At 37.3% G+C, this 17882-nt stretch overlaps 2 protein-coding genes across 2 annotated transcripts in view; one reads left to right on the top strand and one right to left on the bottom strand.

Moving 5' to 3' along the window:
* ATP13A5 (ATPase type 13A5) overlaps positions 1 to 10006 on the top strand; it is a 111481-nt gene extending 101475 nt beyond the window's left edge. The window contains exons 29-31 of the mRNA XM_008584525.1: positions 5396 to 5484; positions 8228 to 8308; positions 9746 to 10006. Of these exons, the coding sequence (XP_008582747.1) occupies positions 5396 to 5484; positions 8228 to 8308; positions 9746 to 10006 (431 nt within the window). The remainder of the gene's footprint in view (positions 1 to 5395; positions 5485 to 8227; positions 8309 to 9745) is intronic.
* Positions 10007 to 12925: 2919 nt separating this feature from the next.
* LOC103600288 (phospholipid-metabolizing enzyme A-C1) overlaps positions 12926 to 17882 on the bottom strand; it is a 20127-nt gene continuing 15170 nt past the window's right edge. Inside the window, exon 4 of the mRNA XM_008584523.1 lies at positions 12926 to 13850. Within this exon, the coding sequence (XP_008582745.1) occupies positions 13749 to 13850 (102 nt within the window). The 3' untranslated portion in view covers positions 12926 to 13748. The remainder of the gene's footprint in view (positions 13851 to 17882) is intronic.

Below are 17882 nucleotides of genomic sequence, written 5' to 3'. Positions count from 1 at the left end.
ATGTATTTTAAATTTACAGGTTACATTTATAAATGTTATATATTTTTATATATATATGTCTTCAGGCCATGTTTTTTGTCTCATTGATATGCCAGCCTATCCTTGATCTGCTACTATACTTTAAAAATTATAGTTGTATAATAAGTTTTATTTAATAAGTGGCAAATTTAATGTACCCTCATTGCTCTTCATCTTTCAAAATTTCTTTTCTGTTCATTCTTTCAGATAAACTCTAGAATAGGCTTTTAAGACATCCCCTTTGGGATTGTGATACTTTGGAAGAATTTATATGTTAATACAATTTAGTCTTCCCATTTAGGAACACATTATGTCTGCCCACTTATTCATGCTTCCTTTTGTGCCTCTTAGTAAGCATTTGTAGTTTTCTTCATTATAAATCCTGCATATTTATTTAAGAAACTAATTCTTTGTATTTTATATTTTTGCTTATATCATGAATGACTTTTTCCTATTTTGTTTCTAACTGGTTATCACTAATATATAGGAAAGATATAGTGTTATTTACATTTATTTTCTATCCAGAACCCTTTCTGAACTTTGCAATTAACACTTGAGTAATAAGTGTTCTAGAAAGACTATTATCATCATCTTCAAGTAACAATGTTTCTTTTTTCCTTTCTAATAGCTAAAATGCCAATTTATATTGTCCATCTTAGTGTACAGTCCAGAATTTCTTGGACAATATTAAATAACAGTGGTGAAGGCAGCAATGTTGATCATAATCGCAAAAGACATAATCTCAAATGTTGAAATCCTAAAAAATCAAAATCCATAAAGTCTAAAATCCCTAACATTTAAAAACCCAAAAATCACAATCCTAAAAGATTAAAACCTTGTATGCTGAAATCCTGGATGCCAGGTTCAGGGGCAGATGGATTGGTACATTTATTTTTTCCATTCAGACCAATGTATTTGGTGGAAATTCAGATGAGTGGATTGCCCATGCAATATGAGAATGAAAACTTTAGTTTAAAAAAAAAATGTGTGATTTGAATATGTTGAACTTTCAGAAGGAGAGAAAAAGTCAAGGATACTAGAGATGGGGGGAAGGGAGGGGGGGGTTTGGGAAGTGATAGGCTGGGTAAGGGGTGTAAAGAAAAATATCAAGATTTGTAAGAATGAATATGCTTATAATAAATAAAAATTTTTTAAAAAAGTGTCATTTGTCTGCATTGGCACTCCTTACAGTTGAAATTTCAGAAGCTTTTAATGAATCAAAGCCATTTTTGCCTGAGAAAGCCAATGGAGTTACTGATTGGTTCAAAAATAATTATGTGCATAGTAGGATAAGAAGACATTTACACAATGGTGTTGCCGTTCAATCACCAGTATTGTTTCTGCTAAATTTGTGATCTGTCTATGAGTGCATGTGGAGTGGAGTTCTGTGTGCCCAAAACAACATAGAAGCATGGCAGAGAAGATGGGAAAATTTCATAGTGAATGCTCATGTCCATATATCATAGTAGAATTTCAAAAAGAGCAGTGCCACATAGAAAATGTGTTCTCTGAGGAGAGCCATGCCCTAAAAGAAAAAAGTAACCACTCATTACAGTGCAAGACTTCAAAATGAAGTTAATGATCATGAAAGCTGGCCAGCTCTTATGGACTGCATCCATTCAATTACCCATAATCTATCCCTATCATACAATTTTTCATATGTTGAATTTTTTTGTTGTTTTTTTGTTTTCTCTTTCTTGTTTTAGTTTTTATCTACTATTTTTAATTGTCAGCATTATTTTTTTACAATTTGCTATGCGGTGTATTTCATCTTTGCATCATTTTCAATACTGGAAGTATAAATTGTGTAAAGACGTTTAGGGAGTTCTAATTCATTTTATGCATTTTTTGCAAATTTGACTCAATAGAAGTGCATTATCACAACATTGACTTTGTGCATGCATGTAAAAATGTTGAAACCTCCTCTATAAATGAAGAGATGTCCTTTTTGTACATCTGCATTTGTGAAAGATAAAATTTCTGGAGATCTAGGCTCTTTGCATGACTGCAAATTCAGTGTTGACCAGTTGAGGTTTTTGACTGATCTGTCGTGTTTTTATATGTTTCTCAAATGATAGAGTTTGGATGTGTTGTCCCCACCAAAACTCATATGGAAATCTGATCCCCAATGTGGCAGTGCTGGAAGCTGTTTGAGTCATGGGGGAGGATCCCTCATGAATGGATTAATGCTCTCTCTGGGGGATGGGGGTTCTGAGTGAGATCTTGCTCTATTAGTTCCCGTGAGAACTGGTTGTTTATAGCACCCTGGCACCTCCTCCCTCTCTCTCTCTCTCTCTCTCTCTCTCTCTCTCACTTCCTCTTGTCATGTGATCTGCTTGTACCTGCTGCCACTTTCCACCATGAGTAGAAGCAGCCTGAGGCCTGTGGCAGATGCAGCTGTCCCAGAATCGTAAGCCAAATAAATCTTTGTTCTTTATAAATTACCCAGTCTCAGGTAATTCTGCTATAGCAACACAAACGGACTAATACATCAAATAAATCCCCTTTTAAAAATCTAAATAAATGTCTTTAATAGAATGTTTTAAAGTGAGTTTTTCCAGAATTGTATTTTTGGTATCTTGATCTTTTGGGATTTCAACATTCAAGATTATGACTTTTGGGATTAGTCTTTCAGAATTATGGCCCAAACCCAATGGCAGATAGTTCTACTCCTTAATAAAAATATTTCTAGTAGTTTTCACTTGTAAATATGATTTTGAATATTTGTTCAAGGTAGTCCACATCATGTAAAAAAATTCAAGGTTTTGAAAGCATGCTAAAATTTTCCTCTATTTTTGTACTCCTATAAACTTCTTCCTGAATTTCTTATACTTTTTCTAAATTTTGATAGTGTTTAAAAATGCACTTGGTTCTTGTCACAACATTAAGATTCTGTTTCATGTTTTAAAGTGACTTTCTCATAGTCTTTTTTTAAAATTGTAAATATATTTTACAAGAAGAATATCTTCATTGGCTAGTACTTTAATTTTATTTATTTATTTTTTTTCCTTTTTGTCTTTTTTCGTGACCGGCAACGGATCGCAACCCTCAGTGTCGCGCCCGTACCGGACCGGGACCGGCTACGGGATCGCAACCCTCGGTGCTGCTCCCCCACCTCGCTCAGCCAGTGAGCGGCCGGTCTGTATGTGGGATCCGAACCCTCGGCAGGAGAGCTGCCGCGCTTCCCAAGCGGCGCACTGAAGCAGTGCGCCACCGGGCCGGCCCTAGTACTTTAATTTTAATAGTAGCTACAAAGTCCTTTTACATAAATCGAGTGAGTCAAAGCTAGGTTATGTACATCACAGAGACAAAGCCTGCAGGTAAACTCAAACCCCTATGCCAAACATACCTGATGATTTCAAATGAAAAACTTTTATAAACAAATATTCTAACAAATGTAATTTTAATAAATCATATACTGTCAAGGTTATAAGTCAAAATTTCTTGGAATCACTATTAAAATATAGAAGCAATTTCATTTTGATATAACAGAAAAATCTTTGTCCTTCTTAACAGCCTTTCACAGAAGCTCCACGTTATGATGACAAGATGTAGAAAAAGTAGAGATTAAATTTTTGTGGAAACAAGTGTGTACTAACCAACAAGGGTAAACATTCACTTCAGTTCTTTGCATTTTTCAATCAAAGCTGAATTAAAGCAGAGGGCCTTACAATTTTGTTTCCACACTGCTCACTTGTGCACAAGGCTGGCCTGCTTTTCCAATCATTAGCCTGAGGACAGAGTGATGTGCACAGCCAGTTGCTACTCCAGTTGCTCCTTCCAGTTGCTAGGGAGGACCAGTCTTTATCAGGATGGACATTTGAGGCATCCTCCTTTTCCCAGCTTCTGAGTCCCCAGGACTCTGAAACAATGAAGTAAATGAAAAATCTTCACAGCCATCTCCCATCTCCTGGGATCTTCTTATCCCCCAGCTGCTCAGATAGCTTTATTTTGGGAGATGCAGTTCCCACTTTTCTTCACTCTGCCTCACACCCCTCCCAAGCAAGCCCGGTCATTCTTCTGAGAGGCACCGTGCTCAGTTGTATCCATAAAGTGAGGCATCGGTGAATGTTGAGAGTGCCTTTAGGGACTCGAGGGTGAAAACAAAACTCTGGTGGCTTCAAAAATAGGGCCTGCTGAAGAGGGGTAGTTGCCTCAGATTTCTGGTTGGTATAGACCATACAGAGTTGGGGGGCAGGGCACAGTAGACCATCAACACTGAATAAATTAGGTAGAGAGAATATAAGAGGAAACCTAGTTTGTTTCTTTGTTTTTAATAACTTTTGAGGATTGTAAGGATCATTTATACCATGGCAACACTGATTAAGTGCTACCATTTTGGCCTAAAAGTGATAATCCAATAAAAAAACATTTCTACAGCACCATCTACCAAGTGCCCTGCTGAAAGCTCTGACAGACACAGGAGTGGACGGGTTGGAGAATAACCACAGTGATGTTGGCACAGTGCATCTTGGGGGGGGGGGTTAGTTCTAAAAGAAGAACAATTTGGGTAGGTTGGTAAAAAGGAACCCAGCAGATATACATGCTGGTTCCACACTTTTTCAAGTCAGTGCCCCAGAGAACTGGATGTGTAAAGCCACTAGTTGATACATAAATTAAGGTCATGCAAAGATACATACCACATGAAATAAGACTTTGTAAGGGAGAACTAGGGCGTTTTGGAAGAGAAAGTGGTATTTGAACTGAGTTCTTTAAGAAAAATTGGAATATGCCAAGACAGGAAGAATATCGTCTACATATTCGTTCATACGTTATGAGAAAAGGCACAGAAGCTGGAAAATGTTGGGCCCCTGTGGAAGTGGAAGGTTTTGTGGTTTACCTTTCCTATAGAATATAAAGGAAGAGCAGTCAGAGATCTGTTTAGAAAGACTGATTGGGACCAGATTGTAGAAGGTCTTGAATGTCAATCAAAGATTCTTGGACATTATTCTCTAGGCAATAAAGAAAAACAAGATGCTGTCAAGAGGACGGACTGTTCATCCCATGCACACATGACTCACTAGACATATGGTCACCATGCACCAGGGCCTCTCTGGTGACCATTTAGATTGGTTTGTTACTGCAGGATGTCCCAGCCCCCAGGAATCATCAGTTGAGATAACCTCTCTATGGAGGTTACTGTAATGAATTTGATTAACAGCCTTCCAAGCTACGCTCAGCTTTCCAAGGAAAGACTTTAAGATATCACCTTTATCTTAGAAGCATTAGAACATATGTTAAAACATATGAGGATATATCAAAACATCTGAAGATATATCCAGTGTTTGCCCAACAGAGATAATTGATTCTACAATGTGTGCCAAATTATATGAAACATTTTTACAGCATCTAAAAATAATGTTTGGTGTTTCTTTAGATATATTTTCATTTCTGCTGCTGTCTGCCTTGGGCCTCACAATTTTCATTCTGTTTTCTGATTTTCAAGTTATATACCATGGAATGGAGGTAAGTGGTATTTATCTGTACATCTGGCATGACTCATATGCACAATAGATCATATTTGCACTGTAATTTGCAAGTCAACTATTACCATATTCTCTCTGACCACTAAATATTGTGAAGCTATTTCTATTTACTAGAAAAGCAAATAACATATATGGATCTCACATATACTAGCCTGTAATTATTTTCATAGAATTAGAATTACCATTGGGTACATTTGTCCTGTTCACAACTAAAATAATTTATTCTGCCATGTTATATACCAACACAATATAATTAATAATTAATGCATTAATACAATAATGAATTCTTCAAGTTTAATTTTTTAAGCATATAGTAGAAATCCTTTATAATGTAGTTTGAGGGGTAAGAAAAAGTAGACTTATAGCACAGTCATTTTCTGCCTGTCAGATGTTGACTGTGTATATCAGTGGATATCTTTTAAAATTCATCAAGAGATAACTGAACCCATTCTTGGACTCAGTATTGTGAGAGAAATAAAAGAGAAGAATTGGCTCCTGATCTCCAAGCTATGGTTTTGTTGTGAAGATGAGCCATACTTGTGAGATGATGAAACAGCCACCCAAGGCCACCCATGTTTGAAGAAAGGGTAAAGCTAGAGAGACCTCGGAAGAACATAGGAAAGAGGAGCCCTCACTGCAGACTGTGGCTGTCATGGGAGGCTTCACAGAGGACATGAAACTTGGTCTGTGTCCAGAAGGACAGGCTAAGTTTTGCTAGATAGGGATACACTCCACCAGAAGAGCAGCCTAAGCACAAGTGGAGAGGTCTGAAAAAGCTTCTTTTGTCTTGAAAATGCAAAAGAATATAGGGCGACAGAGATAAAAATCAGAAGCAAGGTTTGCTTCATAAAGTGGCTAGAAGATTGGCTAAAATTGAGGCAGTGTGCTATGGAGTATGAGGAACAAGAATAAAGGAAGGCAGAGATGGACCAAGGCAGCCAGTAAAGTTTAGACTTTATGCCAAAAGCAACAGGGAGTCATTGAAGATATTTGAGCAGATTTTTCAGCAGGGCATTTAAGACACATTAATTAGATGATGGTAGGAAGGCTATATGTGAGAGCAGAGAAACTGGAGAGAGAAGCAGTTAGGAAATGAAAACCCAAACCATTCTTTCATTTATGAAACATTATGGAGGTGCAGAGTGTGCTTGGTACTAGGGTTACAAAGATTGTTAAGAGGCAGCCACTACTCTCAAGTAGCTCAGAAGCTAGGACGGAAGACCATCACATAGCAAGTAATTCCAGATCGAGTGCTTTCTAGGCCAAAGGTTGGAGAATTGGTCTCTCTAAGAGTGGTGGCAGCAGTAAGAGAAAGGGCCTGATTCTCCGCTAGGATCTGGCTTACCTTCTCCAAACAACCCTTTTACCCAATGTGCTATATTTCACAATCCTGATAAAGGCTGTCTCCATTTGGGAGAAAAAAAATAAAGTATGACATTGAAATAACGTATATCAGGATAGTAATGAAAATTTAGGATAAATGTTTAGATACTATGGAGGGTCTGTGGTTTTAGTCCTCAAGAGAGCTCAGTCCCCACACAGTCATCCATCCATATTCTACTCTGGGTGGTCAGAAAGGGGAGTGTGTAACTACCCTCTTGCTATTATTAAAAAAACAAACTTACAACAAATCTAGTTTTGTAGATCTTAATTAGCTTTAATTGTGTTTCTAGAATTGAGCAGCAGTCAGGACCAAAATGGTTTAAAATGCTCCATCTCAGCACATGTGCAGGTTATATTTATAACCAGAGAAAAGGAAGTGACATCCAGAAAGAACCTGATTGGCTGCAGTCAGCATTTGCCATATAGGGGTATGTTTGGCAGCTCTGATTGGCTGGAAGTTCAGTTGCAGTGATTGGCTGAGACTCAGCTACTTGTTACAAGAGTATATTCCCAAATTAGGTTACAGTCTGTTTACACATCAAGTCTGTTACACATCACTACGTACGAAGCAAACTTTAGGCCAATCTTAAAATGTGTACGGAGGTAGCTTTAGGCCAAACTTATTTCAGTTTAACACCATGGATGCAGCCATGGGAACTTGCAGCTCTCACACTCATAAATAAATGTATTTGGCTGTCAATGTGGAGCCTGCAGTCTTTAAAAGGGGGTGGGTTGAATGGAGCTAGGCTTTCAGAAAGGCATTAGATTTTGAGCTGGGAATATTTGTTCAAAAAATTTGTACTTAGTCTCAATCAAAATAATCCACCTCTGTCCCCTCTTATGTTTTATCCATGTATTGATTTTACTGAAAAAAAAAGATCCAAATAGATTTTGCTTTGGAAGTATTAGAAGTAATAATATTATTAGATGAATGATTTAATCGTACACCCTTTTCCTTATTTTATTTTTTTGCACCTGGCCGGTAATCCTTGACCTTGGTGTTATAACACTAAGCTCTAACCAACTGAGCTAACCAGCCAGCACTTCCCTATGTCTTAGAAGATAAAAATGAAGAGACACATAAGCCATATCTGTGACCCAGGGCACACTTACTCTATAGACACTGTCACGCAGTAGAAGAGCACAGGCCAAGAAGAGTCAGGTATCATTTGAATTCTGACTCTGCCATTTATTTATTGGCTTTGAGTCAGTCCTCAGGTAAGGCAGTGCCTACAGTTTTCTCACTTGTTCAGTGGAGAAAGTAATGCCCACCCTCCAAGCTCAGATAGTCGTTACAAATATTTAAATCAAAATATAATGATGTGTTTCTTTTTTAACAGTTGATCCCAACTATAACATCATGGAGGGTTTTGATTTTGGTGGCAGCCCTCATCCAATTCTGTGTGGCTTTCTTTGTAGAGGTAAAGTAATTTCTGTATGGCTCTACTTTTTCTGAGGAGATAAATAAAGGATCTCATTCTCAACAGATGCTTATTTTTTAGAGCAACCACTTGGGGAACCCAAAATGATAATTATTAAGGGTTTGTAAAAACTACACATGTTCTCATTGGGGGGACTTCCTTTGAGAATGATTTAAAATTTTTTGAAGCCTGCATGGAAATGCTCCTGGTTTCTTTTACATAGAAAGTAAAACATCAAATTAACTTTAATTTTGCCTCACACGAAAGTGTTTTACTTGTCTAATGTTCTCAATAATCTAGGAAAGGTGAGACCAGGTGACCTCCCAGCTCTAGAATTCAATGAGACCTTTTAGAGTAAAGAGCTGTCTTCAGGATGGCTTCCCTGATTAAGGGACAAGGAAAGCCACTGGTCATTCTTATCAATTTCTACACTTGAAAGTCTTCCCCTGTAGCATGTCTCTTTTACTTGATGTCAGTAAGTGACTTTATCCACTCAGTAAAAGGCTTGGGTGCTTTTTTCTAAACTGCTTTAAAAAAAAAAAAATTCATGTAATGTCTCTTGGGAAAAGGGAGCGACCAAAAGTTTTTAAATACACGGACAAATATTGCATACCATAAGCATAAAATTTCTCACACTCTTTAATTCAGGAATTCCATTTTTGACACTATATTTTTTAAAAATAACGCAAAAGGAGAGAGAAAAAAACCCTACATGTATGAAGATATTCATTATAGTATTATCTATAGTGGCAAAATATAAGACTTAGAGATGCTATTTATTTAGTTATACAGCAATTTGAAGAAATGCCATATAGTCATTAAAAATGATTATTAGGAAGACTATAGTTGTGTTCTTACCATAATAAAATAAAATATTAAAGACTGTAGCTACAAAAAAATTGTGTATGGCAAGGTAGTATAAACAAAAGTGGAATGCAAAATTTGACCAATTATATCGTGTGTAAAAATTGTGTAAGCATGTGAACAAAATAAAAAGAGAACTCGAAAAAATGGGGGAAAAATCCCCCTGATTTCTAGGGTTCATGTTCATTCAACAAACTTTTTTTGGCATCTTCTATGTGGCAGGTGGCAAGTAGAAGCACTAATGTTTTTTTTTTTCTTTTCTTAATTTTGAATAAATTATCATTGTTATCATTTCAGTCAGGCAGGAAAATAATTTGAAGTGAATCATGAGCCAGGATTTAACTAGGAAATCTGTAGAAATGAAAGGCTGTAAGGTTTTGGCAAATTTCTGTGGACACAAGCAACCTCCTGCTTCTAAGGAAAGAATTAGGGGACTTTTGGGAGAAGTGGCTGCAGAAGCGGCAGCAATGGCCTGTGTCAGGGGTGGGCCTGGGGAGGCAGCCATGGTGCTGTGACCTGGCCACGGGGGGAAGTGCATGACAGTTTGATTGTTTTTCCCACCTGATTTTCCAGGACGCCATCCTTCAAAATCAAAAGCTATGGCTGTTCATCAAGAAAAAATTTGGTTTCTTCTCTAAAAGTCAATATAGGAACTGGCAAAAAAAGCTGGCAGAAGACTCAACCTGGCCTCCCACAAACACGACAGATTATTCAGGTGATGGCAGAAATGTATTCTACATCAACAGGGGCTATGAGAGCCATGAACAGATTCCAAAAGAAAAACTCGAACTGGGAAGCCAGACCACAGAACAGCATTTTTGGACCAGACTGTGATCGGGACTTTTGTCGTACATGCTTAACAGCATCACCTTTTTTCCCCAAAACTAAAACATCGTGGAGCAGTGATGATTGTCTCCACTTATCTCTTTTCTCCCCATCTGAGAATTCAAAGCTCACTTCTCACTGCATTGAGCTTTGCAACGAAGGACCTTAAATGTGCTTATTTTGACTGTATCCTTTACCATGGGGAGAAAAAAATGCACTTCCTGAATTATCACTTTTAATGAACTTTATATTCATATTGCATAGCATTATCCTGTTTAAAAAGCACAGCTTTAATGGTAGTGAAATTAGTAGCATAAACATCAATAGAAGAAAGGAAAATTGAGGAAACTTTTGGCCTCTGAAAGTTTTACCAAAATATTGTCACAAGCTTAATTAAGTCATATTCATTTGTGAAGAACATTTATGTACATATCTTTTGTTCAAGGTCACAAATTCCCCTTTTTTCTTCTTTTGAATGGTTTTAATAAATAAGAATTGAAATTTACTTCAGAAAAGTCAATTCTAACTATGGTAAGCCAGAGTTGTGAAGTGGAGAACGATGGGGATTTTGTTAATTGCATATAATCTTGGCATGGGCTAATATCTAAGCAAACTCCACCAAAGTTTGGCATCTCCCAAAGTATATTGTTTTGGGACCAGTGAGCTAGAAGGTCTAGAATAGGTAGTGAAATAAACTGTTAAAATGTGCCTTTCACTTAAAGAAGCAGGACACCATAATTTACTTTTTATTACTGACACATGAAAACCTCAAGTTCAAACTCTAAAAGCTCAACATTGCTCATCTTAAAAAACAATCCTGGGGAAGAGACCCATAATGTTTGTATCATAATGTAACAATTCTCAGGCTACTAAACAACCTTAAGTTCTAATTCATCTTTTAATTATCTAAATCATCTTATTAGGTGCACTTTAAAGACCACAAGAAAAGATACATTCTTTACACGTATAGTCTGCATACTGTTCCTTTTATAAGTTCACCATTATTGTGAACATGAGAGTAAATTTATTCCTGGTGAACATTTGAAATTACCTACTAGGCTTTCCTTATAATAAATCTAATTTTGCTAAATTAGATCTTTAAGAGATCACAGGCGATTAGTTAACCACTCCCATCCCATGAGTGCCAATTAGGTGCCTAACACAGTTATGTATGGATTCAATAAAGACAGCCTTGAGATTACAATTCTGAAATCTTTAGGGTTGACAAATATTTTCAACTTCTTAGCAATTTGCTTCTGTAAATAGCATTGTAAACTTTGTTACACAAACTAGAAGCATAAATGCAAATTCCTATAAAAATAAACTCTCTGTGTTTACATTTTGTTTGCTTTTTACCTTTTCCTTGTGTTCACAGCTCTTTGGAGAGTCATAATTTTCAAAATGTGTCTAATTTAGTGGCTACCCCAATAACATGATAAAAAGATAAAAGAGATTTTTAGCTATGGTTAAGAAATGTCAACTTAAAAATATGGTAGCTCAGGTATTTAATAATTTGACTCAGAATGAAAAGATTCAATTGATGTACTATGACATTTAGATAGCATTAAAAAGTTTTTGTTTTTTTAAAAAATCCTGATTCAATGAATGTACAGGCATTTTTCCCCCTACATTTTCCAACAACCTATTAGGTACCTGGTGGATGATGATCTTTATTTCACACCTTTCTTTTTGGTGTTAGAACATGTTAGAGTTGAACTTCACATTTACTGCTAAAAATATGCTCAGAGAAAGGTTTAATAGCCTGAGGAAAAAACCTCTGCTAAAAGCACAATGAGCGTGAGCACATATCAAACAACCACCTATAGGAAAAACAAAACTGGGAAGTTGTAAGCGGCCCGTCAAGAGAGGCCAGTTTTATGGGAAACTGATGACTGACTGTGAGCTTACCTCTAAGGGTGAAAATGACTCAACTGCAGCCTTGAACACTACCAATGCAAAAATGGATCCGTGAATTTAACTTAAAAGAGCATTTGTGACATTATCCAGCACAGCTAAGAATGTCTTCTGGTGTAGAAAGGTCCAGCATCCTCAGGAGATTCTTGGGCCCAAATTCTGCTCCCTCTCCCACTGCCAGTGTTGTAATCCTACCACACCAATGTGTCCTGCTCTAGGTTAAGCTTTGCTCTCCATAGGCATCCCTTATTGAAAAGTAAGCACATCTTGGGAAAGGTAATCCATTAGGCTGCTGCTAGTCTCACCTAAATCTGACAATATTAGAAAACTGCTCATTTTTCTTGACTATTACTTGGGAGCAGGGCATAAAAGGAACAGGGACCTGAATTCAGAATAAAAATGAAGGGGTAATTTTGGATCTTGGCAGGAGACACTCACATCTCTTTAGAAGACCAGTGGAGAAAGACAGAGTTTGGGGGTTATCTGGAGACAGAGTTGGTGCCATAAGAAAGGGAAGGAATTAGTTTGGGGAAAAGGAGGCCTTGACTGCTGCAGCACACAAGCCCTCCTATTATTCTTAAAACTGCAATTAGCTTGCAGAGTATTTGTGGCCAAGGGATAAACTGTATACCAGTTAAATAGGTCCAAGACTTTCCCTGAGTCTTCTGTTTAGTTACTTTACCATATTCCTAGTTCCCTAAATGCCCCCAGCCCCAATATTTACTTGAACTTTTCCTTTATGCCATATTTTTTATGGTGGCACAAGAAGGATACCATTGGCTGGTGGTGTGGTTCATGGAGTAATGCTAGGGTACAGAGACCTACACCCCAACTTTCCCCACCTGCTGCCACCAAGAATTCCACTGGAACAGTTTAAAAACCAGTTTGTTTAATTCACTGAGGGGCTGGCTGGTTAGCCCCGCTGGTCAAAGCATGGTGCTAATAATACCAAGGTCCAGGTTTCAATCCCTATATCAGCCAGTCAACAAAAATAAATAATTCACCTGCATTTTATTGACATTTTCATTCTTGCCTTTTATTGACATAATCAATAAAATGAAGAATAAAATCATGACACTCGTTGATTATAGCAACAGTGTTAAAAAAGTAATATGGGATTTTTTTTTCTAAATATGGCACTTTAAACCAACACTTGCCAAGGTTAAAAGGTCAAACCACTGAACTATTTCAAAATTCAAAGGGAATACTGTAACTGTAGAAATAGCAGCCCACTCTTATATGTCACATACTTCAGACAGGCGAGTAGATTCCAGGGAAATCACTGGGTCTGGAACTCTGGAGCAAAGAGCCCACCCCCCATCTACAGGTGCAGGAAGATGGAGGTGCACCCACAAATGGCTTGTAAATCAGAGTTCCTCAACCTGCCTAGCCAAATTCTGAAGTTCTCAGTTTCTTTTCTGACAAGAAAAGGAATATGAATTTAGATGTCAACTCTAACAATTTGGAGCTCTTAACATTTTTTTTCAAAACCATATATAAATGGTTCTTCATCCCTCTGGCAAAATAGCCACTCTCAGGGAAAGAGAAAACAGTATTTATAGTAGGAGATAAAATGTGATGTGATTTTATGATCCTCTCCTGGCTCACTCAAAAGCCTTGTTCTTCTTGTGCAAGCTGCCACGGCAAATCTATGCTAGTAGGGAAGAAATTTCCTTTGCTCAATGATAAGATAATATCAGTAAGCAATTTATTAAAGAGTCTGCCATCCATCATTGAAATCTGGAACAATAATGATGCATTGAAAATAAGTATTCAGCCCAGGTATTTTTTTCCTCCTCACCAATTCTTTCAATTCCAATATCTCTTCAGTAAATTGTTAACAGTATTTTGCTCTTTGTCTATTTGGAAACAAGCCCAGGAATGAGAAGGCGGCGGCAGCAGCTGTCACAAACCCAATGGTACTTATTGCTCGGTTGCTCTATAAGGAAACAAGAAACAAACAAAAAACACATCTTACTCTAAAGGCATCTCTGTGTCCTAATCAAAGCTTTGGCTTGTTTCCTAAGTGAAAGACCTGTTTTAATGTGCAATCAGTACACTGAAAGTTCAATGCAGAAGAGAGGTGATCAAATGTCCACATCACAAAAAAATGATTAAGTTTTGCAATGATGAATATGCTAACTACCCTGACTTGATCATCATACATAGTATACATGCATTGAAATATAACCTCATACCCTACAAATATGTACAATCAATGAAAAATAAAGTTCAATGCAAAATTAAAATACTATATACAAACAAATAAATAAATTGATAATTTTTATAATTATGCCAAAGATATAGAGAGATACACATAGGTATGTATTCCTCATATTCTTCATGTACCTGACAGTTTATAAACTCATTATGAACACAGTTTCTGTTAACCATCAAAGTATTATAGTGAGAAAGGTAGCACTACTCCTAATATGCAAAACATGGATGTTGTAAGTGATTTGTCTGAGGTCATACCACCAAGACGTTCAGAAGACAGGTTGAGTCTTCTGAAACCCATATTCTCCCCCTACATGGCCTTTACCCCATAAACATACTTTGGTTTGGCTGGATCTATACCAGGGTGAGTATCATGTGTACATGTGTGTGCGTGTGTGTATATGTGTTTCTCTGACTAATAGATAACTATTTGAAAAAGAATTCAGGGATTTAGTCTCGGCTAAATACCTCATAAACTCTTATTTAGTAGACACATTTTCTATTCTGGTAAACAGACTTCAAGAAAAGTCAATACTAATGTTAACTACTGTGTCAAAAATTAATTTCTTGTGTAGACAAAATAACTGCTCTCAAGTTCAGTTGTCCACATAGGAGTTCAGCTATTTATAGCTTTTGGGTGTTAATCATCATGATGAGAGATCTAATGAATATTCATGGTTTTCATGGTCATCAACTAATATTGTCTTCCATCCACATGGGTTTGAGTGCAATTTTATGACCCAAAGGTCACAATCAGACACTTCAGAATCATCAGGTATTCTGAAAACATCATTTGTTCTCTGGGATTTAAGAATTAGGGCTTTCAAATAAGGCAAAACATTTTTCCCAGATGACTCTGGGGACCCATCCAACAGCTGGAAAGCCTGACCCAGCTCATTTCTGAGTACGTCCTCTGTCTGGCCCGCAGGCTTCCACCACTGCCTGCCTCCACTTGTTACTGCAACACAGTGCCACCTCCCTAACTGCAGCTTCCCTGTAAGAGCCAGGGCCAGGAAAGAGGCACGTGATAGGAGTATTCACTCCACATATTTGCAGCATTTATTCACTCCACTACACCATTCTGTGATCCACAGGGACAAGGCCTGTAATTGTAACCTCCTGCCTCTTCTCCAACCCTCAGCTGCCAGAGAGAATGGAACTTGGCCCCAGGCCTACCAAATCCTATTGTAGTTTACAATTTTAATTTTATTTGGTTGGTTATTTATATTTACATCATTTATAATGTTTAGTTAATCACTACCTAAATTATTTCACAGGAGATAATCAGAATTCACTGCAGCACAGAGATACCCATATAGCATATGGAAAAAGAAAGAGGCAGGGAGATGCAATTATAGGACAAAATTCCAAAGAAAAGGCAGAGTCAATAATTAGACAGGGATCAAGCATTATAAATCAAGCTCAGTCCTAGTACAATTCCAGGCAGATGTTGAGGTCCCAAGAAGGTTTGATATAGGGAAATGGGGCAGGGAATGAAGAAATATGAAGGTAAAATCAGTGTCTTTAAACAGAGGTGTCAAATGACAACAGGTTACAGTCTGGAAAAATGGCAGGATCGTGTGCATAGGGTGGTACCAGCTAGATGCAGGCCACGCTGACTAGGTATCTTTCTGCCAGTAGAAACACACAATGTTAGAAAAATCTCATAAGTCTAAGAGGCCTGGGGAAGGGATGGGAAACCTGATTTTAAACTAAAATCCCCTGAGATTACACAGGCCAGATACCATCATAATAAAGCTACTTCCAGCAGTACGTGCAATTTCCCACATCCCAAATGTGCGTTTATTTCAAGTCTCATCCTAGATAACAAAATCCCATGTAATTGGGACAATCTCTTGGAGTTATGTGTAATGGGATCTGACCTGCAAGATTATAGCATGTTCTTGGTGAACTGGCACACACAGGAGCTTTTACTTCATGGCTTACTTAGGATTGAAAAATCACCAAATCCGACTCTGCACACTTTATCCTTTACAGGGCTTTCTGTCTGTGGGCTGTAATAAAGGCCTCATCCTGAGGATCAGTAAATGCCCAATGAAACATTAGCTGAATCTGGAGCAGCCATGTCCAGACATCAATGTGGCGGGTCACAGATGACTGCAGGGTTTATCATAATGTCTCTTTCCTGAGAGTCTAAGGCTGCAGGGGCATGCACCGAAGCATGGTCAGGATGTGTTCATGTGTCGTCTTGTCCATCTTGTACAAAGATAGACACGTTTTAATAACTTGTTTGGACTATAACAGTAAAAACTACTGTTTTTAAAAATTTTGAAAAATACACCATGGACTGGGAGAAAACTCTGGCAAAAGATATATCTGATCAAGGACTGTTATCCAAAATATATAAAGAACTCTCAAAGCTCAACAACAGGAAAATTAACAACTCATTTAAACAATAAGCAAAAGATATCAATAGACACATCACCAAAGATGATATGCAGATGGCAAATAAGCACATGAAAAGATACTCAACATCGTATGTAATTAGGCAATTGCAAATTAAAACAACAAGATACTACTACATGCCCATTAGCATGGCTAAAATCCAAAATATTGACAATATCAAACACCAGAGAGGATGTGGAGCAAGAGAAACTTTCACTTATTACTGGTGGGAATACAAAATGGGAATACAGCCACTTTGGAAGACAGTTTGGCAGTTTCTTACAAAATGAAATAGACTCTAACCATATGATCCAGCAATTATACCCCTTGGAATTTACTCAAAGGAGTTGAAAATTTATGTCCACACAAAACCTGCACATGGATGTTTATAACAGCTTTATTCCTAATGGCCAAAACTTGGAAGCAACTAAGATGTCCTTCAACAAGTGAATGAATAAATGAACTGTGATAGATTGATAACAATGAAATACTATTCAGTGCTAAAAAGAAATTAGCTATCAAGCCACAAAAGTACATGGAGAAACCTTAAATGCATATTACTAAGGGAAAAGAAGCTAATCTGAAAAAGCTACACACCATATGATTCCAACTATATGACATTCTGGAAAAGGCAAAAGTATGGCAACAATGAAGAAGAAATTAATGGTTTTCAAGAGTCTGGGGGGAGGGAAGGATAAACAGGAGGAGCAGAGAGGAATTTTCAGACAGGGAAACTACCCTGTATGATTCAATGGTGGATACATGTCACTATAAATTTGTCTAAGCACATAAAGTGTACAACACAAAGAGTGGACCCTCATGTAAACCATGAACTTTGGCTGATGATGTGTGAATGTTGGTTTATCAGTTTTAACCAATGTACCACACTGTGAGAGATATTGATGGTGGAGGAGGATATATGTGTGTGGGGAGGAGAAGAAATTCCCTGTACTTTCAGCTCAATTTTGTTGTGGATCTAAAAACTGCTCTAAAAAATTAAGTATATTAATTCTTTTAAAAATACATAAAAGCACAAAGAAGAAAAACAAAGATGAGGCCACAATCCTTCCACGCTTCTAATCTTTTCTATGAATTATAATTTTTTTTAATTTTATTTACTTATTTTTTTATTTTGTCAATATACAATGTAGTTAGTTATTGTGTCCCATCACCAAAACCTCCCTCCCTCCTCCCTCTCCCCCCTCCCACCCAGATGTGTCCCCTCCATTTTCTCGTTGTAAGAGCTTCAAAAAAAAAAAAAGTTGAGGTTGTTAAATCTTCCTCTCCCCCCCCCCCCCCTCTTTTTTTTTTTTTTTTTTTTTTTTTTTTTTTTTTTTTTTTTTTTTTT

Source organism: Galeopterus variegatus, unplaced genomic scaffold, assembly GCF_000696425.1.
Source record: "Galeopterus variegatus unplaced genomic scaffold, G_variegatus-3.0.2 Scaffold3298, whole genome shotgun sequence".
NCBI lineage: Eukaryota > Metazoa > Chordata > Mammalia > Dermoptera > Cynocephalidae > Galeopterus > Galeopterus variegatus.
Note: the sequence above shows the minus strand (reverse complement) of the source record. Positions and strands in the feature narration are given on the sequence as shown.